The sequence below is a fragment of the Leptonychotes weddellii genome, chromosome 1, assembly GCF_054177405.1.
Source record: "Leptonychotes weddellii isolate Sample4059 chromosome 1, ASM5417740v2, whole genome shotgun sequence".
Classification (NCBI taxonomy): Eukaryota; Metazoa; Chordata; class Mammalia; order Carnivora; family Phocidae; genus Leptonychotes; species Leptonychotes weddellii.
The window spans coordinates 119,281,688-119,307,966 of record NC_138369.1 but is presented as its reverse complement, the minus strand read 5'-3'; the positions used below and the strand labels follow the sequence as shown (position 1 = coordinate 119,307,966).

The 26,279-nt window shown below is 38.2% G+C and overlaps 1 protein-coding gene across 6 annotated transcripts in view; it reads right to left on the bottom strand.

Moving 5' to 3' along the window:
- Positions 1 to 26,279, bottom strand: part of VPS8 (VPS8 subunit of CORVET complex) — a 244,539-nt gene that overhangs the window by 66,015 nt on the left and 152,245 nt on the right. For all 6 annotated transcript variants that reach the window (XM_081830850.1, XM_081830876.1, XM_081830874.1 and 3 more), the window contains 4 exons: positions 25,461 to 25,507; positions 10,559 to 10,706; positions 6,727 to 6,816; positions 3,392 to 3,434 (listed from right to left, as the gene is read on the bottom strand). In XM_081830850.1, the coding sequence (XP_081686976.1) occupies positions 3,392 to 3,434; positions 6,727 to 6,816; positions 10,559 to 10,706; positions 25,461 to 25,507 (328 nt within the window). The remainder of the gene's footprint in view (positions 1 to 3,391; positions 3,435 to 6,726; positions 6,817 to 10,558; positions 10,707 to 25,460; positions 25,508 to 26,279) is intronic.

Below are 26,279 nucleotides of genomic sequence, written 5' to 3'. Positions count from 1 at the left end.
CCTTTTTTACTCTACCATTTCTTCTTCCCTCTATTTCTTAGATGTAAGTATTCCAAGATACTGTCTTGGGCCCTCTCCTTTTCATTTTCCAATAACTTCACTTCCTCTTGTGGTTTCAACTCTCAGGTCCTTGCTAATAACTTCCAAATATACACCTGAAGTCCTCGTTCCTTTCATCATCTGCAGGGTGAACTTCCCACAGACTCTATCCATCTCTACACGGATGTCCTGCAAGCACCTTAATTCATATGCACAAAAACCCAAATCACTTTTTTTTCTCACTTCCCAAACTAAGTTAATGAAACCATCATCTTTAAGTCAGTTTATAAATCTTCATTATCCCTGATGCTCCCTCCCCGCTTCACCCACACGTCCAAATAAATTGCCACTTCTGTTGATTCTACTTCCGTGCCCTCACATGCTCATGCCTTTTACCCTGTGGTGCTCTTCACCTCCTGTGAACTACAGCAACAACCTCTTAATTAAACTTCTGACTTCTAATACTTGCCTCCCTCAGTCTCTTTTATACTGTCACAAGCAAATGTATCAGTCTCATCCATAAAAATCATTAAAGGCCTCAAAGTTTTAAAAACAGAACATAAGTAAACCTCTGACCCGAGTAAGCATCTGGCTCATGTTCTCACCCTCTGTGCTCTTACTCTTGAGTTCCTGGCCAGGTACTTTCACACTCATGTGCTCCTCAGCCCAGATGCCCTTTCCTTGCTTTTCCCTATCAAACTTCTATTCATCATTCCAGGCTTACTTCAAAGGTCACATCTTCCACAAATTACCTTTGATTCATGAGTTACAAATCATTCCCTAATTTTTCACAATCATTTCCACTGTCACTGTATCTCTTTTCTAATACTTGATTCTTCCAGCATTCAAAGTTTTTATTTACATATCTGTCTCTTTCGCAAGACTATAGTTCTTTGGGTAAGAGCTGTGTTTTAGCCGTCTGTGTATAACCCATACTAGGACCATGTCTTGCAATGAGCAAACCCTCCAAAATTCTTAGGCACACAGAAAAAATGAAATCTCAGAATAAATAGTGGACATGAGACTATTACTGAAAAATTGATCTTCAAAGAAATTTAAATTCAAAGAACTGGCTTCTTTACACCTATCACTTGCAAAACACTGTAGTGGTTTTGGGAAAAACATTCTTCTTTTCCCTCAATATCTCATGTAATGTGTGCAAAAATTATTCTAACAACAAAAATACCATAAATGCAATAAATCTATCATAAACTGACTAAACAGATTAACAGTACAAAAATAATAATTAAATGTTTAGCTGAACTAAATATGGGACAACCAACTGTTTACTGAGGTTCCAAAAAGACGCCATATAATACAAAATGATTCAGATACAACACAGACCCTATCACCTAGGACCTAGCCATAGAAAACACAGATGAATGTAATTTATAGAGAATTAGGGTAAAGGAGTTTAAGGAAATGTGTGGGCCAAGGGGGACTAAGAAATGTGCTGGTGTGTTAAAAAGGTAGGACAATCTAAAAATCACCTATCGAGTGAACTTTGGAAGAGTTATTTTGAAAATTTCAATAATGTGAAAAGAAATCACCCTATTCAAAAGCAGGCAAAGGACTTGAATAAACACTTTGCCCAAGAAGATACACAAGTAACCAATAAGTACATGAAAAGATGCTCTCCATTACCGGTCAATGGGGAAATGCAAAGCCAAAGCACACTAAGCTACCACTTGGCACCCAGGAGGATGGCTACTCCCAAGAAAACAGAAAAGAGCAAGTGTTGGTGAGGGCTTGGACAGACCGTAACCTTTGCTGGTACGCTGCTGACGGCCAAGTACATTGATGTGGCCACTGGAGAAGCGAGTGTAATGGCCGCTCAAAAATTAACAACAGAGGGGCGCCTGAGTGGCTCAAGTGTTAAGCAGCTGCCTTTGGCTCAAGTCATGATCGCAGGGTCCTGGGATCGAGCCCCACTTCGGGCTCCCTGCTCGGCAGGAAGCCTGCTTCTCCCTCTCCACTCCCCCTGCTTGTGTTCTCTCTCTCACTGTGTCTCTGTCAAATAAATAAATAAAATCTTTAAAAAAAAATTCACAAGAGAATTACTATTGAATCCAGCAATAGCACTCTGGGAATCCACCCTGAAGAAACGAAAGCAGGGTGTCAGAAAGATATCTGTACAGGCATGTTCACAGCAGTATTCTTCACAACGGCTGGAAGAAACTGAAGTGTCTGCTGACAGACAAAAGGATACAAGAGGTGGTGCACACATAAACCAAAATATTATTCAGCCTTTTTAAAAAGGAATGAGATTCTGACATGTGCTACAACGCGGATAAATTATGAAGATATTCTGCTAGGCCAACACGCCAGACAGAAAAGGGCAAATGCGGGACGATTCCAGTTACAGAAGGCACCTCATCAAATTCACGGAGTGGGAAAGCAGAATGGTAGGTGCCAGGGACCGACCGGGGGCAGGGAATGGGATTAACTGTCTCAGGGGGACAAAATTTCAGCTTGGGAAGTGGAAAAACTTCTGGAGACAGATGCTGGGGATGGTTGCACAACAATGTAAATGGACTCAATGCCATTGAACTGGACCCTTATGAATGATCAAAATGATAAATTTTGTGTTATGTATATTTTACCACAATTCAAAAAAAATGAATCTGTTTTCTAAAATGTCAAGGAAAATAATGGGAATTTTATATCTGTCTGTGACAAGGCCATCTAAGATTCTACACTGTCAAGTTTTACTGCTTTGTGCTAAAATTATAGAAATTCACTATAGAAACACTGGCTATTACTGATTAGAAGCTCTGATTTGCTATTGCTCAGTACATTATAGTAACTTTTAGGACATTAGTTATGTACCTCATTTATATATAACCAAAACCTGGCACTGAAATATAACAAAAAAACCCCACTCGCAGTGAAAAGTGCCTACTTTCCTGTACACTGAATGCCACTGACGACTGCCATCACAAAGCCACAATGGTTTACGTGATTTCCTATTATGAGCTCTTGAAAATGAGCTAAAATTGAGATCCATGTTAAAGCATTTACACAAATCAATGTAATTATTATTTAATAAATGCAGTTTGTTAGACAACACCTTTTATTTTTTATTTTTTATTTTTTTAAAGATTTTATTTATTTATTTGACAGAGACAGAGATAGCGAGAGCAGGAACACAAGCAGGGGGAGCGGGAGAGGGAGAAGCGGGCTTCCTGCCGAGCAGGGAGCCCGATGTGGGACTCGATCCCAGGACCCTGGGATCATGACCTGAGCCGAAGGCAGACGCTTAACGACTGAGCCACCCAGGCGCCCAGACAACACCTTTTAAAACACAGGGTCCATGGGAAGAAATAATTGCAAATTACACTCAAGAACTTACTTTCATCTTGATGTGTTATCTCTTGAAGTTTGCTTTGTAGTCTCTAGGAGGTAAAAAAAAAAAAAAAAAAAAAATGCAGGAGGTAAAAAGAACACAGTTACCTAATCCAAAAATACTTGAACTAACACATTTTTTTATTTTTTAAATTCATTTATTATTATTTTTTTAATTCTTTATTTTTTTTAACACCCAGTGCTCATCACAACATGGGCCCTCCTTTATACCCATCACCCGGACTAACATTTTAAAGGAAAAACCTGAAGAAACAACCAAGTTATGAGGAATGGTCCCTTACTGTCATTCAGAAGAGAATTCTTGCGTATACATAAAGCATAGCTAGCAGTTTTGGAAGGGACCCAAAATATCAAGTGTCACTTATCCTTCCCCACTTCTGCTTCTGTTTTACCATCATACAGTCATCAATAACATTCTCTAGGCACAGTAATAAGGAGTAGGATTTATCCAGACTTTGGGTAAGGGAATCAAATTCATACTGGGCTATGAGAAAAAGGGGTGGGTGGGAAGGGTGGGAATAAAAAAAGAACATAAAGTCTGTCTCCAGAGCAGAGGGCACAGCCTTGAGTGTGACACCTCTAAATATGCAATTGCAGTGTCCATTGCTATACCAAATACTAGATCCTTAGAAAGCCTTAAATGATATTCCAAAGGTTGTTTTTTTTTTTTTTTAAAGATTTATTTATTTTAGAGAGACAGAGAAAGAGAATGTGGGGGGAGGGGTGGAGGGAGGGGGAGAAAGAGAAGCTCAGGCAGACTCCCCGCTGAGTGAGGAACCCCACGTGGGGCTCAATCCCATGACCCTGGGGATCATGACCTGAGCTGAAACCAAGAGTTCAACGCTTAAGTGACTGCACCATACAGGTGCCCTTCAAAGGCTTCTTAATATACACTGAGGCTGACCTTAATATATCCTTTCTACTCCAAATTTGCTCCTTTCCTTGAGGTCCCTTACAGGCTAATAATGTAAAGCTAAAAATCACACAGCTGTCATTAACCACTCCCTCTTATTCCTTCCATACCATATTCAAATGATCAATAGTTCTCAAGTCCAATTCTCTCCCCACTCCACCACCACCACCACTATCCCTAGCTCAAGCCTCATGGATTCATTACTTGTACTACACAGCCTCGCAAGTGCCCTCTGCTTCCTCCCCAAGTTTTACTTTCCCCTTCTCTGTAGGCCCCCCATCCTCCTATAGTTACCAGAGCAGTCTTCATGAAACAACATCATGTCAGTTCTTTTGCTTAAAAACCTTTAATTGATCCGGTGTGACAACAAATTTGTCCTAATTCTTTAGGGTGTCCTACAAAATCTTCCCAAATCTGGACCCAGCCTTTGCTTCTAGCCTCGTCTGCCTATACATTGACAGTGGAGCCCTAGTTGAGCTGCTGGATTCTCTCCTAGCAGTTCGTATTTCTTTGTATTCCCATGCCTTTGTAAATGATGGTCTTATTCCCTGCAAGGATATCCTTCTTCTCTTTCCCCCATCCATGCCAGGAATACTTTTAATTTATCCTTTAAAAATAGATTCATGGTATCTTCAACAAATAAACTGCAAGGAAAAAAGAGATGTAGGGGTAACTTACACATTAAAAGAGGCTGAGAGCCTTCACAAAGCCTCTGTGGACTATTCTTCCTAGCCTGTTTAGTGATTACATAGCTAGGAAAAAACTAGAAGCCAATACGGAACTTTTTTTTTTAAATATAAATAGGATATCCCTAATCCTTAGCTAGATGACAATATTTAAAATCACGGAGATAATACTTCATACTCATTAAAATGGTTACTACCAAGAAAACAGTGTTAGAGAAGATGTAGAGAAATTAAAACCCTCGTGCACTGCTGATGAGAATGTAGAATGGTGTAGCCACTACAGAAAACGATATGGCAGTTCCTTCAAAATTAAAAATAGTATTATCATTCAATTTAGTAATTCCATTCTGGTTATATGCTCAGAAGAAATGAAAGCTGGGTCTTGAAAAGATATTTGTACACCCATGTTCACAGCAGTATTATTCACAATGTTCAAAAGGTGGAAGAAATACAAGCGTCCATCAATGGATGAATGGATAAACAAAATGTGGCATATACATAAAATGGCGTACCATTCAGCCTTAAAACTGAAATTCTGGCACCTGCTACAACATGGATAAATCTTGAAGACTTTATGATAAATGTACACAAAAAAGCAAATACTGTGTGATTCCATGGATATGAGGTAGAGGAGTCAAATTCATAGAGTCAGAAAGAATGGTGGTTACTAGGGGCTGGGGAGGGATTATTATTTAATGGGTACAGAGTTTCAGTTTGGGAAGCTGAAAAAGTTTTGGAGATGGATGGTGGTGATAAATGCACAACAATGTGAATATACTTAATGACACCAAAATGGTAAATTTTTGTAATATATATTTTATAACAACTTAAAAAGTAGATAAAAATTTTTGTAAAAAATGGATAAAACACCAACTGTCGGTGAGAATGTGCAGCAACCAAAACTCTCATACGTTATTGGAGGGGATGTAAAAGAATAACCACTTTGGAAAGAGGTGTGATCATTTCTTACAAAACTAAACCTACATCTATCCTGTGACCCAGCAATTCCACTCCTTGGTATTGACTTCAGGAAAATGAAAACATTTGTGTACAAGAGTGATCATAGTAGATTTATTCTTAATAGCCAAAAACTAGAAATAGCCCAGGTGTCAATCATCAAGAGAATGGATAAACTATAGTATATGCATACACTTAAATGCTACTCAGTAATAAAAGAAACAAACTCCTGATACATCTCAAAAATATCACGCTGAAAGAAGAATTATACGAGAGTACTACTGAAGGACCCATTAATATAAGTGTATAAAATAGGTAAAACTAATTCACAGTGAAAAAAATCAGAAAAGTGATTATGTGTGGGGGTATGGGAATGGAAACGGAGTGTGATGGAGCATGAGGAACTTTCTCTGGTGAAGGTAATGTTCTCTATCTTGTTAGGGACTAGGAACATAGGGGCATGCATTTGTCAAAACTCAGTACATGATACACTTAAGACTTGTGCATTTTACTAAATGTAAATTTCACTTTAAAAAAAATACCAAAAGAAATGCTGAGCTCTAGTCAATGACTAAACTCTAGTCATGATAAAAATATTCAGTGGTAAAATGTAGTAGTCTGCAACTTACTCTGACACACAAGAGATTAAGATGGATGAAAACTTACACAGTATTACATGTCAAGTATATCTCAATAAAAAAAAAGATGGGTGATGAATGGAGGGCTGGAAAGAAACATGACAAAGCAAATATAGTAAAATATTACCTGTAACATTATTAAGAAGGCACCATGAACATCTCCTTTTTTTTCTAATAGATAGGCAGTGACTTCATGAAGTTGATACTTCTGGGTAATCTAAGAAAGAAGAAAAGATAAAGATTTTTGTTCACAAACCTTGTTTGTGGATCCTGTTAAGGATGAAAACAACATGACAATAAATAATAAATTCGTACCTCAGTAGTACACTACTGTCCGTCTGGTGTAATATGAAATTTTTTACTTTCTAGTCTTATAAGTGGCCCATCTTCCCAGTTCTAACTAAACCGTGTTCATTCACTTTTTTCTTCACTGATTTAAAATTGTCATTTACCTGAGTGAGTATATCCACTGGAGAAAAGGTAACACATACACATAAATAGGAACAACATAAACCAGAAAATATTTAAAACAAAATGGCAATGAAACACGACATAACAACTTGTGAGATCTTAATAAACATCAATAAACTAAGAGTTTCTAATAAGTAAACAAAATACCAAGTAAGCTAAGAAGAGGAATGAAAGACAGGAAGTGCAAAAAATAATGCTACTGAAAAGAAACAAAGGGAAAACAATACAGAAGTTTAACAAATCCCAAAATAGCCTTTGAAAAGACTAATAAAGTAGAATAAAACTTTCTTAGCAAGAAGAAAAAAGAGAGGCACAAATAACATATTAACAGGTTCAAAGGAGAAAAACCTATGATCCTCTCAATAAATACACAAAAAAAGTATTTGATAAAATGCAGTACCCATTCTTTTTTTTTTTTTAAGATTTTATTTATTTGACAGAGAGAGCCACAGTGAGAGAAGGAACACAAGCAGGCGTAGTGGGAAAGAGAGAAGCAGGCTTCCCGCTGAGCATGGAGCCCGATGTGGGACTCGATCCCAGGACCCTGGGATCATGACCTGAGCCGAAGGCAGACACTTAACCTACTGAGCCACCCAGGCGCCCCATGCAGTACCCATTCTTAACAAAAACAAAACACTTACTCAAACTGAGAAAGGAACTTTAATAAAAATTATCTATCAAAATCTTAAACACTACATTTAATGTAAGATGTTAGACACATTCCCTTTTAAAGATTTTTTTTTTTTAATTTATTTGAAAGAGTGAGAGAGACAGAGAGAGCACATGAGCAGGGGGAGGGGCAGAAGGAGATGGAGAAGCAGGCTCCCCGCTGAGCAGGGAGCCCAACACGGGACTCAAACCCAGGACCACGAGATTGTGACCCAAGCCGAAGGCAGACGCTTAACCGACTGAGCCACCCAGGTGCCCCGACACATTCTCTTCTAAATCAGAGACAAGGCAAGAATGCATACTGTCACTGCTTCTATACAGTAGTATCCTAGAGCTCCTACACATCTGATAAGAGAGAGAAAACAGTTAAGATTGAAAAGAAAAAAAAAACCAAACTACCCTTATTCTTGGAAAGTAGTACTGTTGTAAAAAAAAAAAATCTAGAAACTATTTGAAGAATTCAGATTCTTTCTGATACAAAACAATGTACAAAAATTAATAACATACAGCAGCAATCAAAAAAGATGTCATTTCAAAAAACTTACACACTGTTAACAAAAAATGTAAGTATTTAGGAACAAATGTAAAAAAAACATATGTAAGAACTTTGTATATCATATAAAAGTTACTGAAACCTCACCAGAGAGCATCAAAGGCTTTTAAAAAGACAACCAGTTTCCTGAATATGAAGACTCTACATTGTGAAATGTCAATCTTCCCTGACTGAATTCATCTAAAATTCAATGTATGTATTTCATCAAAATACTGGACTTTTTTTTTTTTTTTTAAGGAACCTAACAATGTGATTTCCAATTTGATGTGAAATAGTAAGAGCCTAAGAGTAGACATAGAATTTTAAAGAAAAAGAATGAGGGAAGACTCTTCTTTCAAATAATAAGCCTTATTGTAAAGCTATATTAATTAAAATATGTGGAAATTGTATAAGGAAAGACATGACCAAAGGAACAGAACAGATCCCACAAACAGATCTATGTCTATTTGGGAGTTTGGTATACAGCGATATGGCATTATGGATCAGTGAGGTAAGGACACCAAAATACCACATGGACCACTGGTTATACACACAGGGAAAAAATGTATAAATCCCTCTCTTGATCGGTTTATAAAAATAAATTCCAGATGGATTAAAGGCCTAAATGTAAAAAGGTAAACTATAAAACTCATATAAGAGGATATCTTTTATACCATCAGAGTAGAAAAGGAAATAAGACTCACATACAAAAATTTAAACCTTAAAGGAAAAGACTGATAAATTAAAACAGAAATCACTAAAAACCAAGTTAAAAGACTTGCCACAACAGACTGGAAGAAGGCATCTCCAACACAGAATATCAGCAAAGGATTAGAGATGCAGAAATTAGAATTTCTACAAATCAGTAAGGGCAAAAACTCAATAGAAAAATGGGCAAATGATATGAACAGATAATTCAGAGAAAAGAAAATCAAAAGAGTCATTAAACATATGGAAAGATGTTCGATGTCATGAGGAATCAATGATACCCATCACACTGGCAAAAATTAAGAAGCCTAAAAATGTAAGGAATCAGCAAGAATGTGGAAAAACAGCAAATACCAACCACAGATGATAAGAATAGAAACAAACAGATGACCTTGGCAATAACAGCAGAATAAGCTACTCCACTGTCTAAGAATTCCATCTCCAGATAATTACTTAGAGAAACCTCACATGAGCACATAAGATTGGTACAAAGATGTATAATGTAGCATTGTTTATAATGGTAAAGGGTTAGAAACAATAGGAGTGTCTATTAATAGGGAAATAAACTGTGGCACATTCATTCAATTGATATTATATGACTATTAAAATGAATGAATTAGATCTACATGTATAAAACTGATAAATAAAAAAATTTAACGAAGAAAGCAATTTTGCAATGGGATTATGTACTATATGATACCATTAATACAAATTCTAGAAACTGTAAGACTGTATCATGCACTGTGTAGGTAAATACATATATAGGGAAAATAAAAAACATGGAGGGGAAGGCTCCGCTTGCCATCTTCAGGATGGTGGTGACCTCAGGGGACAGAGGGGAACTGACAGATAAAGGGTGCTTTATTTCTAAAACAAACAACAAAGATCTGAAGCCAGTGTGGCAAAATGTGAACATTTAAATCTACACAGATATTTGACAGTCTGCACATTTTAAATATATCACAATGTAAAATGTGTAAAGTGTGTGAGCAGTTCAGGAGGTGGTACAGAGAACAGAGGCTACTGCTTCATGAGTACTGACAGTAACAGCAAGGAGAGAAAATGGTAGCTTAAAAACAAACCTTAAGTGGGGGACCTCTCATAGATTAGAATATGTATGTGTGTACATGTACACATGTGTGCACAGGCACAGTCATTCTTATCTGGAAACAGGAGAAAGCAAGGGAAGGGGTCCAAGGCAATGACAGGCCGAAGGCTACCGGCCGCGACTAAGCCTAAGTCTTAAGCACAACAGGACTGACTATCTAACCATCAGTGCCTGCAAACAAGACCCTGGTTTTTCCTTTTAATATTTTTATTGTATTCCTTCCTCTAGGCTTATTGTGCTGGTTAGAATGTCTGTGAAACTTGATTAATAACAATGATGGACACGTGTTGTTTCTGACTTTACTAGAATTAAGGGGCAGCACAATGGAGAGCATGAGCTATGGAGTCAGACTATCTGGGTTCAATCCCAGGGGCTATGTAATGTAACATGTGAGTCTCCTTCTGCTCATATTTAAACTGGTGAATGATTAGGACGCATTTACTGTTGTCTGCTCCACATTATTGGTCTTACCTGGATGGTTTCTTCCAGGCGGTAGCACTCAAGGACCTGCAGTGTCTCTATAACCTGGTTTGGGCTGAACTGACACAACAGCTCAATGAACTGCTCCGTAACACAGGGAGACATCTGCAGCAATTCTTGATTTACATGAATACCTTCCCTGAAAACATAAACGGCAAGAGAGAAGCATTATTTCATCGTAGCTATAATTAAGGATACAGGTAAGAAGTATGTAAACCTTGAAACCAAGACTACCTTCTGGTGAGGTAAATCGTGAATTCAAAGTCTCACTGTTACTTAGGTTGTTAGGGTGAACCGTGTATTACATCAGAGACAATATACATCAGAACAGTACTCAGTTTACATTGCATAATTAAGGGAATGGTATCCAGTGAAAGCTCCTCTAAATAAATACCAAAGTCGAGTAACTCTATATATTAAGCCATCGTCCAGTCTTAACAGGTGTCCCTACTATACTTCACTCATAGTACCAATCACACCATGGTGTAATTACTTCTTTAATTATCTTTCTTAATAAAGACAATAAACTCTCGAAGGGTAGACACCAGGTACCTTCTCATTAATGAATTCCTAAAGCCTGCAACAGTGCCCTGCATGTTGTAAGGGCTAATTATTTAGGTATTATTAAAACATATTTAAAAAGTGGATGAATAATAGGGCACACAATATTTACGTGTTCATTTGTCTTGTATGTCAGCTATTCACAAAGCCCACTAGTCACAACGCCCACCAAGAGCTAGAGACTGAGCCTGGTTGGCTCAGTCAGTAGAACATGCAACTCTTGATCTTGGGGTTGTGAGTTCAAGCCCCACACTGGGCGTACAGCTTACTTAAAAAAAAAAAAAAAAAAAAGAAGGCCAGAGAAATGAGTATTAGTTTTATCATGGTGGACACTCAACTACCAGTGGCCAAAAAGAACTATTTAGAAAATCAACTACTGCTCATCACAGAACAAGGATCATCTCTGTAGCTTCAAAAGAAGTCAGTTCCTTCTGAGAGCCCTATCTTCTCTTCAAGATTCCCCAACTAAAGCTCCTTATATAAAGAATCAGAATAGGGTTAATAAGATACAAAAATGCTTGGGAAACTAGCCTTCTGAAGAAATGTTAAGGCAGATGGTTTAAAGCAACACCTCTCAACTTTTCTCACATCATGGCACACAGAGAAGGACGGTATTCGTATGGCCCATCAGAGTAAAGTAAGACTGATCACAGGGGACTATGGGTGCCCCAAGAGCTGAGGGGATGGGTCTCCACGTACACCTGTAACCCAGGAGCAGCACACCAACAGTCACGGGCGGCAATCTCTGGACTCCACTGAGATTAATCTGAGGTTATAAATACTCTGCAAATGATGGTAAATAGCTCTATTTTTACTAGCAAGAGACTTCAGTTACAGAAAGAGGAATTATATTTAGACATAGGAAATCTTTCCTAAATTAAGAGTCTGTGATACTCCATCCGGACCAGAGGTTGAGCGATGAACTCATTAATTAAGTTCTGCTGGTTGGGGCTGTCAATACTTGCTGATTGGCTAATTCAGTGCGTCCTCAAATTGGCTGTAAATCTCTAAGATCAAGTTTTCTTACTTTTTTCTTCTCTTTTCTTTCCTTTGTATTTCACAACTGCTTTTAACACAGAATTTGGTAACTGGTTATTCCCTATGTAGACCATCACCTTAGTTCTTCCCAAAACTTGTCTTCTGGGAAGGCAGAATTTGAAAATTATCTTTTTAAGTGTCACTCTGAGAGCAAAGGCTGTGTGGCATTCAATGTCTCCCAGCATTCACATAGTCTTGGCACGTAAGAAATAAGTACTCAGTAAATGTACACTGACTAAGAACTGAATTGACTGGCTGTAACGCACTGGATTGCCTTTGGAAAAAGGGGACCAAATACAGGATAGAAGGGTGAGAATTACAAGGACTAGGGCTCTGAAGTCAGATTGAGCTACGAATGAATCCTATCAGAAAGTTCTACATGGACAAAATAGAAAGTGCACATGATAATGCAGGGAAATGATGGTTCTTTATGTAGGAGTAAGGTTTTGTCTCAAGAGAACGCTCAGTAAAAGAAAAAGGGGATGCTAATCAATGATCCTCGACGTTAAAGTGCGTTAGTGTTCTTTTCAGATGTTTATACCACACTGTAGGCAGTGTTAATATTTTATCTACATCAGACTTGTTATTATGTCTTATAAATGCAAGACCATGGAGCAAATTAAGACTAGACGTAAGCACCTGCCAATGAATCCCAGTATGTGATTATTTCCAGAACATTTATTGACAAAACTCTTTACAAGTACTGAAGATGTGAATATGCATCAAACCAAGCAAATCTCTCAGACAAATAGATTTTGAGGCATTCATTTGTGAGGAAAATAATATGTCTGCTGGGAGACGACCAGGCATCAACATAATCAAAACTTTAATAAATAAGCTAACATTAATGAATTTACATCCATTTCTGACTGTTGCTTATCCAGTCTTGCACATAAATACAATTTGTTATATCCATTTCTCTATCCAAGGTACTTCTGTTACTCTTCTATTAGCTACCTGCTTTGCCACTGCTAACTTTAATGGATCAAAATTATGTATTTTAGACCTAAATCTTATCTACTTTTAAAATATTTTAATATTAATTTTAGTACTTTAATAACAGCCCTGACTTACAGGATATGGACATTTAAGTATATATAAAAGGTAAACTTTTACAAGGCACACACAAGACTTTTCTCTTGTCAGCTTTAAAAGAAAGCATATATATGCCTTGCCAAATACACACACACCATGCACCAAAACTCAGGTTGGGGAAAACATCCACCCTTACTCAGGTTGTGAAAAATAATTTAGAATTATGATCTTGTACATTTGGCTATTTCTGGGGAAGGATAAGCTATGTATCAGTTTTGAATAAGTTACATCATTAAAATGCCTCTAAAATTCAAATTCTCTTAAAAATATTTGACAAAGAAAATAAATGTTGCATGGGGATGAAGGAAGTCTAGCCTAGTCTCTCTCCTTCACTCTAAATATTGCACAAAAATAGGCCAGTCTAGACTACTCAAAATTTCTGAGGAAGAGAGTTTCACAATCTCCCTGTAACTTGTTTTGACAATTTAGGGCCACCTCAGCTTAGCCTAAATCCTGACTGCTTGAATTCCCTGCTCATCCCCATAAATCTGGGTGGTGGCATATTGATGACTACTTGGTACCTTTTAGACTGAGAACTCAAATGCATCACTCAAAACACACAAAAGACAATTATTCTCCCTGTAGTTTTCATTCTCATCATGTTGTTTTACAAGGCTGTTAAGCTGAACTTCCAGCTTTCCATATACATTCCACGTTAAAAATGCCACAATGTAGGGGCACCTGGGTGGCTCAGTTCATTAAGCATCCAACTCTTGATTTCGGCTCAGGTCACAGCATCAGGGTTGTGGGAATGAGCCCCGCATTGGGCTCTGCGCCAAGCATGGACACTGCTTGGGATTCTCTCTCTCCCTCTCCCTTTGCCCCTCCCTCCCCTCCAATTAAAAAAAAAAAAAGCCACAATGTAATCCCATGTCGTCTGAACTAAACATAAATGAATGTGCCAATCTGCCTGGGCAACACTGTTAAGTGTGATTCTTAAAGGTAGCAAAGACAATACCTACAAAATGTATATGGAGTTGTACCAATAGTGTCCTACAAACTGGACAGGAGAGGCTTAGATGGAAACATGTCCTGTCGCAAGAAAGAATGTAATAGTGCATATCTCCAGGATGGCCCTCTACTTTGTGCACAGCTGCCAGTATTCCTCACAGAGAACAACCACACTCCCTTATCAACTTGTATGAGGCACAGACCAAAGCAGACAAGTGCACCATTCTGTCTAATGGCAAAGATTCTGCCACATCAAATCAATGTTAATAGCAGATGCAAGCTAGATCTGCAGGGAACTTGTTCACTTTCCCTTTCCCTAGTATGACTACTAATCAAGTGTCAAAATGTCCTCCCCAAATCTTTTTAAAATTTTTTTAAGATTTTATTTATTTATTTATTTATTTGACAGAGAGAGAGAATGTGAGGGAGGGAGCACAAGCAGGGGGAGTGGAAGAGGGAGAAGCAGGCTTCCCGCTGAGTAGGGAGCCGGATGTGGGGCTCGATCACAGGACCCTGAGATCATGACCTGAGCTGAAGGCAGAGGCTTAATGACTGAGCCACCCAGGCGCCCCACGAAACCTTAATAGAATTCTTTTTACCTCTGATATTCACAAAAAAACAAAGTATTGTTTTGAATGTTCTCCTGCATAAGCAGTAAAAATGGCTTTTATAAGCTAACAGAAATAAGAGCCTAATGATTTTCATAGAAAATTAATTTAGCTCCATAACCTTATCAAGTCTAAAGAGTACCTGGATCATTCCAATGCTGTACAGACTTCAATTAAAAACTCACAGGGTTAGCTAAAACAATTTTTCCAAAATACCACTATTAATAATGGTCATAAGAAGAACTCTGAGATTATTTGCAATGTGTATTTTCTTGCCACTGCAAAGCTCTCCTTAACACTAAAATCTGCCAGTAATCCCACTAGGAAGAATTGTTTCAATGTAGCCTAAGTCAACGAACGACTGGAAAGGTGCAGGTCCTGCCACCTCAGCGTAGTACTAATTTTCAGGTCTGGATGAGACACGTGATGCCATTCTCTCCCCAAAGTGATGGATGGAATTGGAGACAAAAGAGATGCAGTTCCGTGACCCCGGTACAGGGACATTCTTTACACAGTTTTCAGAAATAGTTTTTGAACTGATGCTGGGTCAGACTACCATAAATCTAATGTGATATCCACATATAATTCTGAACATATAGAGAACAAAGAAATTTAGTTTCTGGTCTGGCACGTAAAGAGCTTGAAAGTTAACACTTCCATCCTCACAGGAAAAATGCTGAGCAAACTGAAAATCAATACCTCGTCTTTGATCTACCTGAGAGCTGAGGTCATGGGGCAAACTGCCACCCCTAAATTAGAGAGCAACAGACAAGTGGATATAAATAATCAGAGCTCACTGGAGGAGAAGCCAAGAGCAGAAACTACTGCTGCTGGAGCCAGTGCTGGGGCAGGAAAACGTAAACTGTAAATGACAAAATGCCAGAGATTCAGTGTGGACAAACTTAAGAGTTAAATATTCTAGGGAGCCAAGTCTTAGCGGGGGGGAGTTCCCACACTTTCATGAATTTTACCTTGAGGAGCCACCAGGTTCTCACTGTGAAGACTGGAGAAAAGTCCAGTCATGCTTCCAGTAGAGAAAAAAGTAGCCATTTAAAAATACATCCAGAGCATTTTGTTCTTAACACGGCCTGCTGTTATGGACTGATGTCCCCCACAAATTCCTATGTTGAAGTCCTAACTCCCAGTAACTCACAATGTGACTCTATTTGGAAATAGCAACTTTGTCGATGTAATTAGTTACGTTAGGATGAGGTTATGCTGGAGGAGGGTGGACTCATAATCCAACATAGCCTGTGTCCTTAAAAGAAGGGGAAATTTTGGCACAAACATATGTACAAGGAGAATGCATGTGAAAATGAAGGCTGAAATCAGGGTGATGGCTTCTGCAAGCTAAGGAATGACAAAGATTGCCAGCAAATCACCAGAAGCTAGAGGAGAAACATGGAACTGGCTCTTTCTCACAGCCCTCAGAAGGACACAAGCATGCCAACACTTAATCTTGGATTTCTAGCCTCCAAAATGGAGATAATAAATTTCTGTTGTTTAAGCCACACAGTCATGTGCTTTGTTAAGGCAGCCCTAGCAAGCTAATACAGCTGCCTTCAAGGAAAACTATTTTACTAGAGCCTAAACAAGCTGAGGAAAGAGAAATAACCCAGGTCCTGCCCTTTCTAGACTTCCTGTCTCACTTAAAGGGCAGAGGGGCTACTGAGAAGTCCTTGGGAGGGTCACTACCCAGAGATACAACTCACCAAAAGAGTGAACACTAATCTACATGACTACAGAATGCTTCCCCTTCACCATAATTCACCACCACATCAACAGGGCACGCCTATATAATAATAGAGAAATATAACTGAAAGAACTACACAGCTCAGACTTTAGGAAAACTCTCTAGGGAAACCCAAAGACAATCAATGGAAACAAAAACAAGGACACCCAAGGAACTTTCACCCTCAGACAACTATGGTTATAGTAAACAGTAAGCACAGCCTCACTCCTAGCCAGGTAAACATAAAAAGTCATACCGACGGCCTATTTGCCTCAGTTCCTTTTATGCCGTACCTCATTTCAAGCATTCAATAAAAAGTTACAAGACATCCTAAGAAACAAAACAAGGATACAGTTTGAAGAGACTCAGCAAGCATCAGAACCAAACTCAAATATGGCAGAGATGCTGGATTTATCAGACAGGATTTAAAACAACTATGATTAATATGCTGAGGGCTATAAAGGAAAAAGCAATAACATGTAAGAACAGATGGGTAAAGTAAGTAGAGAAATGGAAACTCTAAGAAAGAATCAAAAGAAAATGCTAGAAATGAAAAACACTGAATAAAATGAAGAATTCCTTAGATGGCTTCATCAACAGCCTGGACACAGCTGAGAAAAGAATCAGTAAGCTTCAAGGTATGTTAGTAACATGTCAATAGAAATTTCCAAAATGAAATACAAAGAAAAAAAAACAACAACCTGGGGGCAAGAATAGAATATCCAAAAACTGTGGGACAAGTATAAAAGGTAACACCATAAAGAGAAGAAAGAGAAAAATGGGACAGAAAAAATATTTATAGCAATAATGACTGAGAATTTCCCCCAAATTAATAACAGATACCAAACTACCCATCATGAAGCTCAGAGAACACCAAATAGGACAAACAGCAAAAATCTGTAACTGGGCTTCTCATATTCAAACTGCAGAAAATCAAAGACAAAATCTTAGAAGTCAGAGGGAAGGAAAACACCTTACCTACAGAAGACCAAGGATAAGAATTACATGAGACTTCTCTCCATAAACCATGCAAGCAAGAAGAGAGGAGAAGGAAGTATTTAAAGTGTTGAAAGAAAAAAACCCATCCATCTGTATCTAGATCCATCTGTATCCAGCAAAATTATCTCTCAAAAGTGAAGGAGAAAATACTTTCTGAGACAAAAACTGAGAATATGTCATCAGCAGACCTGCCTTTCAACAAATGTTAGAAGTTCTTCAAAAGGAAGAAAAATGATATAGGTCATAAATTTGGATCTACATAAAGAAAGAGCATTACAGAAGGAATAAATAAAGGCAAAATAAAATGTTTTATTTTTCTTATTCTTAGCTAATCTAACAGAAAACGTTCTGTCCAAGACAATAATACTATGTATTCAGTGATTATAGCTTATGGATAAGTGAAATGAACGACAGCAATGTTATAAGGGACAAGAGGGAGGAATTAGGAATCCTCTGTTATAAGGCACTGACACTATGCATGAAGTAATATGATGTTGATACTGGACCTGGATTAGTTATAAATGTGCATTGCAAATTGAAGGAAAACCACTAGAAAAACAGACAACTGATATACTAAGAGAAAAAGGTGGAATCATATAAAATGCTCTATTAAAACCAAAGGTAGAATACCAAGAAAAAAAAAAGAAAAAACAAGGGCAATAAAAGCAATGAGTAAAAAACAGTAACATAGGGCACCTGGGTGGCTCAGTCGGTTAAGCAACTGCCTTCGGCTCAGGTCATGATCCTGGAGTCCCGGGATCGAGTCCCGCATCGGGCTCCCTGCTCAGCAGGGGGTCTGCTTCTCCCTCTGCCCTCTTCCTTCTCGTGCTCTCTGTCTCTCATTCTCTCTCTCTCAAATAAAATAAATAAAATCTTTAAAAATAGTAACATAAATAGAAAAGGGTAGGATTATAAAAGCCACACCAACCCTAAAATTTGTTTTTCTCTGACTGACTTATTTTGCTTACCATAATACACTCTAGTTCCATCCACATCATTGCAAATGGCAAGATTTCATTCTTTTTGATGGCTAAGTAATATTCCATAGTGTATATATACACCACATCTTCTTTATCCATTCATCAATCAATGGACATTTGGGTTCCTTCCATAATTTGACTATTGTTGATAATGCTGCTATAAACATCAGGGGGTACACGTGCCCCTTTGAATCACTATTTTTCGTATCCTTTGGGTAAATACCTACTAGTGCAATTGCTGCATAATAGGGTAGTTCTAGTTTTAACTTTTTGAGGAACCTTCTTACTGTTTTCCAGAGTGGCTGCACCAGTTTGCATTCCTACCAACAGCATTAGAGGGCTCCACTTTCTCCACATCCTTGCCAATATCTGTTGTTTCCTGAGTTAAAATTTAGCCATTCTGACTGGTGTGAGGTGATATCTCACTGTGGTTTTTATTTGTATTTCCCTGATGATAAGTGATGTTGAGCATTTTTTCATGTGTCTGTTGGCCATTTGTATGTCTTCTTTGGAGAAATGTCTGTTCATGTCTTCTGACCATTTTTAATTGGATTATTTATTTTTGGGGTGTTGAGTTTGATAAGTTCCTTATAGATTTTATCCAGTACGTCATTTGCAAATATTTTCTCCCATTCTGTAGGTTGCCTTTTAGTTTTGTTGGTTGTTTCCTCTGCTGTGCAAAAGTTTTTTATCTTGATGAAGTCCTAGTAGTTTATTTTTGCTTTTGTTTTCCCTTTCCTCCAGAGATGTGTCTAAAGATTTTATTTATTTATTTATTTATTTATTTGAGAGAGAGAGAGAAACAGCATGAGAGGGGAGAGGGTCAGAGAGAGAAGCAGGCTCCCCGCCGAGCCGGGACCCCAATGTGGGACTCGATCCCAGGATTCTGGGATCATGACCTGAGCTGAAGGCAGTCGCTCAACCTACTGAGCCACCCAGGCACCCCAGAGATGTGTCTAGTAAGCAGTTGCAATAGCCAAGGTCAAAAAGGTTGCTGCTTGTGATGTCAAAAGATTTCTGTTGATTTTATATCCTGCAACTTTGCTGAACTCATGTATCAGTTCTAGCAATTTTTTTGATGGAGTCTTTCAGGCTTTCTACATAGAGTATCATGTCTTCTGACAAGAGTGAAAGTTTGACTTCTTCCTTGTTGACCTGGATGCCTTTTATTTCTTTTTGTTGTCTGATTACGGAGGCTAGTACTTCTAATACTATGTTGAACAACAGTGGTAAGAGTGGACATCCCTGTCATATTCCTGACCTTAGGGGAAAAGCTCTCAGTTTTTCCCCACTGAGGATGATATTAGCTGTGGGTCTTTCATATATGGCCTTTATTTCCCCATCTTCTTTTTAAAATAGCTTTTGCACTATGTAAATGCTAATACAGGTATCTTAATATTAACTACTTTTTTCTTTCACACTATTTCCTTAAAAAATATTTTCCAAAACTGAATCACTGGATCAAAGCATATGTATACCTTGAGAGCTCTTAATAACATATATAAATTAAATATATATATACATATATTAAATTGCTCTCGAGAAAACAAAGTGGACCAACAGGGAGGAACACATATGCAAAGGGAGGAATGACAACATGCAGTGCCTCCTCTGAACAAACAGGCCAGTACTGCCGAGGAATACAGGGGCAAAGAGAAATGGGAAAAAGGAAGACAATGAAGCTGGATAGATATGCCTGAATCACATCAACAAGGGCCATGGGGAGTTTGTATTTTGCCTTGGATAAGGGAACAGAAAGAACTTTGCGAAGAAGAACTCTGCCTGCTTAGAGATGGAAGGAGAAGAATTAGGAAGGCTGGTTAGGAGGCCAGCAGGAGGGATCAGGAGAGAGATACTGTGCCCCTGAACCAGGGCAGTAGGGGACAGAACAGAGGAGCCCCATATATACAGGAGGTACCCAAGAGGTTGATGTCATGACTGGTTCTGTGTGCTGTGGCTGAGAAGGTGGAGACTGGAGTAGGGAAAACAAAGTGAAGAATCCATCATCACTCTCAGAATTTTATTTAAGACACTTACACGTAATTGCCTGCTTACTTATCTATTTCCTCCATTAGAATGTAAATTCCCTCAAGGCAGGGAGGGCCCCATCTTATACACTATTTCATCTTCCATGCCTGTCAGAATGCTTAGCATGCTGTAGTTACTCAGTGAATTGTTAAATGAAATAAATGGGCAGATAATGCCATTTGCTATGAGAGAAAATAAAGAAGCAGCAGGTTTGGATTGAGAAAAAGTGAGTATTATTTTGAGCCATTTCAACCTCTAGCACAGTACTTAGCAGACACCAATTTCATTATAAAGAAGTCTTGAATAAAGGAATAAAAAATAAACATGTGTAAACTATTTTCTTTCTTGCTTGCTTACTATCATCCATCCATCCATCTATCCATCCATCTGCAAGGCCTGGAGATTAGGAAATGATATGTTACGATTTAAAAGGTTGAACCTGAGCTGCTGGCGATATACTAACCAAAGATACTGAAGGGTTCAGAACAAGTCTCCTCAAAACGTGTTACTTTGGTATATGGACTATTTTGAGCTAAAGGCAATCAAGGCCCTGTGAGCTAAAGAGAAACTTTTGCCCCTCCATTAACTACCTAAAAGAACCTAAATTGGGAGACTTTCCCAGAGTAAGAGTTATTATCAGAGATAAATTTTATCTGAGTGACCCATCTGTATGGCAGGGCAAATATCTAAATACTAAACATCTGCTCTTCTTCTTGCCCTGTGAATTGCCCTCCTCCCCTCTGAAGCCCCAGTTCCCTATATCCCATTCCTTAGCTCATGATGACATATGTATCTCATTTTACCTTTCTGTCTTTGAAACTCTCATGTATGTGGGGTTTTCATACATATGAGATTAAATTTTTCTCCTGTTAATCTGACTCATGTCAATTTGATTCTTAGTCCAGCCAGAAGAACCTCCGAAGTGTAGAAGAGAATTTATCCTAACAATATGATATCTGGTAGTAAGCCTGGACAAGCATAGGAAGTCACTCAAGCAGAAATGAATTTTCCTATGTCAAAGTTCACGAACATAATACATTATTATTAAGGTTTTATTTATTGTAGAGAGAGAGTGTGTGTGCTTGTGCGCACGCTGGCGGGGGATGGGGTGGGGGGATGGCTAAGAATCTCAAGCAGACTCCTGCTGAGCCCGGATCCCCCCAATTGGGGGAGTGGGGGGGTGGGGCTCGATCTCATAGCCCTGAGATCATGACCTGAGCTGAAATCAAGAGTCGGACGCTTAACCTACTGAGCCACCCAGGTGCCCCTATAACATTCTAAGTTTTTATTTTAATTTTGAAATACGCTATTTCAACAATGAGTGCCAACATGTTAAAATATTCTTTCAAAATTACCCACAGAAACACAGGTTCAACTTAAATCCAATATATAACCATTTCCATAATCTATGTTTTGCTCCTTGGCAAAGCTCATTTTCTTAGCAATGCTCAATGTTTATTTTGATTAAAGATTAGAAATACAATGTGACTTTTATGTGTTTTTTTTCTACAAGAAAATCACACTACATTTCAGAGGTCTCCAGGACATGGTTAACAAAAGCTAAATCGACATTACCAAGAGAAGTGTACTGAGGAAAATATTGTGAATATAAATATACTCGCACATTCTCTTCATTCCTCACGCAGCTCAAAGCCCCACAAAAACCATCAATGTCCTTTTGTATTATCCTTCAAACATCCCCACTACACAAAAGGCCTACATCTGGATGTAAATATATATCAGGAGAACTCCCATGAGAATTCTTGGCCTGGCAGGAGCGCACACAGGGAGTGGGGGTGGGGTGGGCTTTATGCAGCAGCTGTCCCAAAGAAGGGAATTGGAAGGGAATGCAAATCCGTTCTCTCCCAAGCTGTTGGCCTCAATTCAGGCAAGTAATTTGCTTCTGTAGGATTAACTCCCCCGCCAAAAACTATCTATCTATGTACAGATGCCACCAAGATCTTTGTAGGTCAATTAATTCTACTGAGGACATTATACACATAGCAAAGATAACATAAAGAAATTGAATAAAGACAATAGAGAAATATAAATAATAACTCAAATAGATGATTTGTCCCTTTAAAAATGTATTGACAAAATAAAAGGTTACCCCCTCAAAAACAACTCAATGAACACTTGTAAATGTTAAATAAAAAATGTATATATAAGGATCCTATTAACTCAGATTTTGTGGGCCAAAGAAAAAAAAAAAAGGCAATATTCTGACATGACACACATATACAAAAAGTCTCCATCTGAAAATGACTGTTTTCTTTCATTTTCCTTACTTGCCAAAATGCTTCTTGAGTGGTGGGGGGAGAACCTAGCTGTTTAAAAACAAAACAAAACAAAACAAACTATTGCTTAAGAATAGAAAGGGAAGTAATGTATGGGGATTAACATAAGAATAAAAAAAATAAAATAAAATAAAGAACAGAAAAGGAAGAATCAAAGGCAAAAAACAGTCTCCACTCTCTGCCAGTGAAAACTGCCAGGCAGGCCCAGTCTACCTATTCTTGCTGTTCTTTTTCCTCTAAGTATCTTTTCCATACTCCCTTGTTTCCCAGAACCTGACAAGACTCTAATCCCTTTTTCAGATTAGTCAAAAAGCGTATTTATTTCAAAAGGCTGAAATGTGATGGAAAATCAGTCATTCAGAGTAATAGCTGTAGTGATATTTATATCACCTAATACTGGTATTTTTTTATTTATAAAAAGTCAGATTTGGTCAATATCATCTTCTGTATTGTATTCCATGTGAGAAAAGGCCAAGCACAAAGCTGAACTTCCTCTGTCCTTCTAGCTTGGGTCTCTCCAGGTAGGATGGTTGGGGGAAAAAGGACTTGATCAAATAAATTATTCTAAGGGAAGAGGCTCCAGGTTCTAGTGAGGTGGGGAACAAAGGCAAAAAGGAAATGTAGATGAAATTAAATTTTCTTATAACCTGCAGTCCATTGACAAATACTTGAGGCAGGCAGAATATACATTCTTCCCTGAACTCCCAATGTTAATGTTAATGTCTTGCTAGAGGGAAAAACAACCCTAGCTTGACAATAGCTAGGCTGTCAGTATCCCGAGAGTCGTCTTTAGCACATGAAAATCCTTTTGGAAACGTCCCTGTCTTTACCTCCCCCAACTCCATAGTATACAATCAGCTTCTCCTCACAATCTCAGGGCAGCCCTTTCTGCTTAAGGGTCCTGTCCCATGCTATAAAAACACCTTTTAGCACTGGAGACGTCTGAAGAAAGAATTCTTGAGGCTCTGAACCCCAACATTTCCACACGACGAGGAGAATGGATGTGCCACAAGAGAGGAACAGAATGAATTGGGCCACGGGAAAAGGGGTGCACAGGATCTGAAGAAAGGGCTGGGGCTGAAGTTGGGTCCTTCCTCGGTCTGCCCAGAACCTCCACTCTTCTTTCACATCTCTGTCCCCAGCTCTCCCCATCTTTTCCCCACCAGCCCCCAACTGATCTAAGATGTTTCTATCCATTCATTATAGAAATAGACCTTGGCTGAAAATGGCTCTGAGGGAGAGCCAAATGATTAAGAGAAATAAAAATAAAGGTATCTAGCCTCATTTGATATTCTGAGAACAAGGAACTAAAACACTGATAATTTGAAGATGTCTTGAACAGGGGTGCGGGGTATGTAGTCAGACTGCTCTTCTAAGTATCTGCATATGCACATCTGGATGACTGAACTTGAATGCAGCATAGCTTACTCTAGATTTAAATGACTAAGATTTCAGAAAATTATTACAATCAACAAAACTACTGGCATTTTGGTATGTAAAAATAGCACAGAATACTAGAATAACCCAAACTGAGATTATCACTAAAGTAACTAAATTACTGTTTTCAACGGCTAGTGTACGTTATAACACAACATAGAAGTTTATATGTCTGACGCGAAAGTCTGTCATACTGGAATATTACACTCACGCCACTGTTGCTTAACTCTGCGTGTACATCAAAAATATCCCCCACCCACAATGATTCTGTGGGCTTGGGCCCAGATGTCTGTATTTTTACAAGTTTCTAAGGTGATTCTGACACATACTTCCAGTTAAGACAGAGTGACTGTGTTAGAAGATGTTAAATATTATTCCACTCAACTCCCAATTAGTCCACCTAGTCACAGCAAAATGTTAAGATCTCACACACAGAACTGCTTTGCTTACAAATCCATTACTAATCTCATCATCTCTCTGGGTTAGTTTTATTTGATGAGTACCACAGTAGCACTTGGAAAAAAAAAAAAGATTAAACTTTGCTTCTCACACCACCACGAGAAGTTATTTAAAACTAACACTTCAAATGAGGATTTAAGAGGGAATAAATTTAGAGGTGAGCTGGGAATTAGGTATTTACTTTGAAAGTAAAGCTATCAAGCCACAGCATGGAATATAGAACAGGAAGCAGTGAAGTTAGGATAGAAAGGCAGAAGCTAGCTGGTCATCAGATTCTTCCTAAAACATGTCTTCATGGCCTGGCTTCACTATTGTTTTTTACAGTGATAACAACTCAACATGTATGCTCATGTTCAAATGCGAAGAAAAGTATTCCCTCAAGATATAATCTACTTTCATCATATATTTTGGTATAATCCATGAAACTATTACTCAAACTAACACTAAAAATCAAAAGTTGATTATACTATTTGGATGCAATGGGCCAGTTTCTTTTTTTCTCTTTTTTTTGGGGGGGGGTGGGGCAGAGATAGAATCTTAAGCAAGCTCCAGGACCCTGAGATCATGACCTGAGCTGAAATCAAGAGTTGGACACTTAACCAACTGAGCCACCCAGGCACCCCACAATGGGCCAGTATTCTTAACCTCAATTTATGTCCTTTGATTTTTCATCTGTGTATAATAAAAAACTTAAATTTATTAACATACCTTGGATCAAGAAGACTCCTCAAAAATTTGAAAAGCAAAACCTGGTTCTGAATAGAAAAACAATTAAAAATACAATTAAATATTTAAAAACAAATTCTTAAAACTATGCCAAACTAGAATATCCCTTTAAAGTGCAGAAATTTCCATTAAGTCCTCCGTAGAGATCTAAGAAATTCTCAAGTCATTTGGAGGTCATTTCCTCCCAGTAATTCAAATCACTGTCACACATTCCATTTTTGAGTGCAGAAGAAACAAATGCCTTATTATTGCAAAAAAAAAAAAAAAAAAGCCCTCTACTAAGATCCATCCCTTGGCAGTTCTCAGCATAAGGACCTAGGAATGGCAGGTGCTCTGAACTGCCGTGCTGACAAGTGCATTCTAGCTACACTGAGGGGTTCCCACTGCCTTACCTGGTCCTCTTCTTGGGAGGATAGCCTACTGTGAGATAACCTAAGTAGGGTGGGAGTTTGAGGCCCAAACAGCAAGCAGCACCAGAAAAGTTCATTAACTCCCCAATGTAATCAGCTACAGAAGAGAACACACTGCAACATGTTAGCCGTCAGTATGCCATAAAATCTGGGTTCTGCTTCTTCCACTTATCTGCTATATGACTTTGTATAAATCACTGACTCTCTTAGCAATTCAGTTTACTTATGTGAAAAAGAGAACAGCAGTAATTTCTCTGCCTTCTGCACAGGGTAGAGGTGAGAATTAAATGAGATATACCTTAAAATACTATATGAATAAAATAATGTTTTTAAGTTCTTAGGAAAGCTAAGCAAAAATTATAGCTTAGTTTTTCTTTTTTCTTTATTTTTG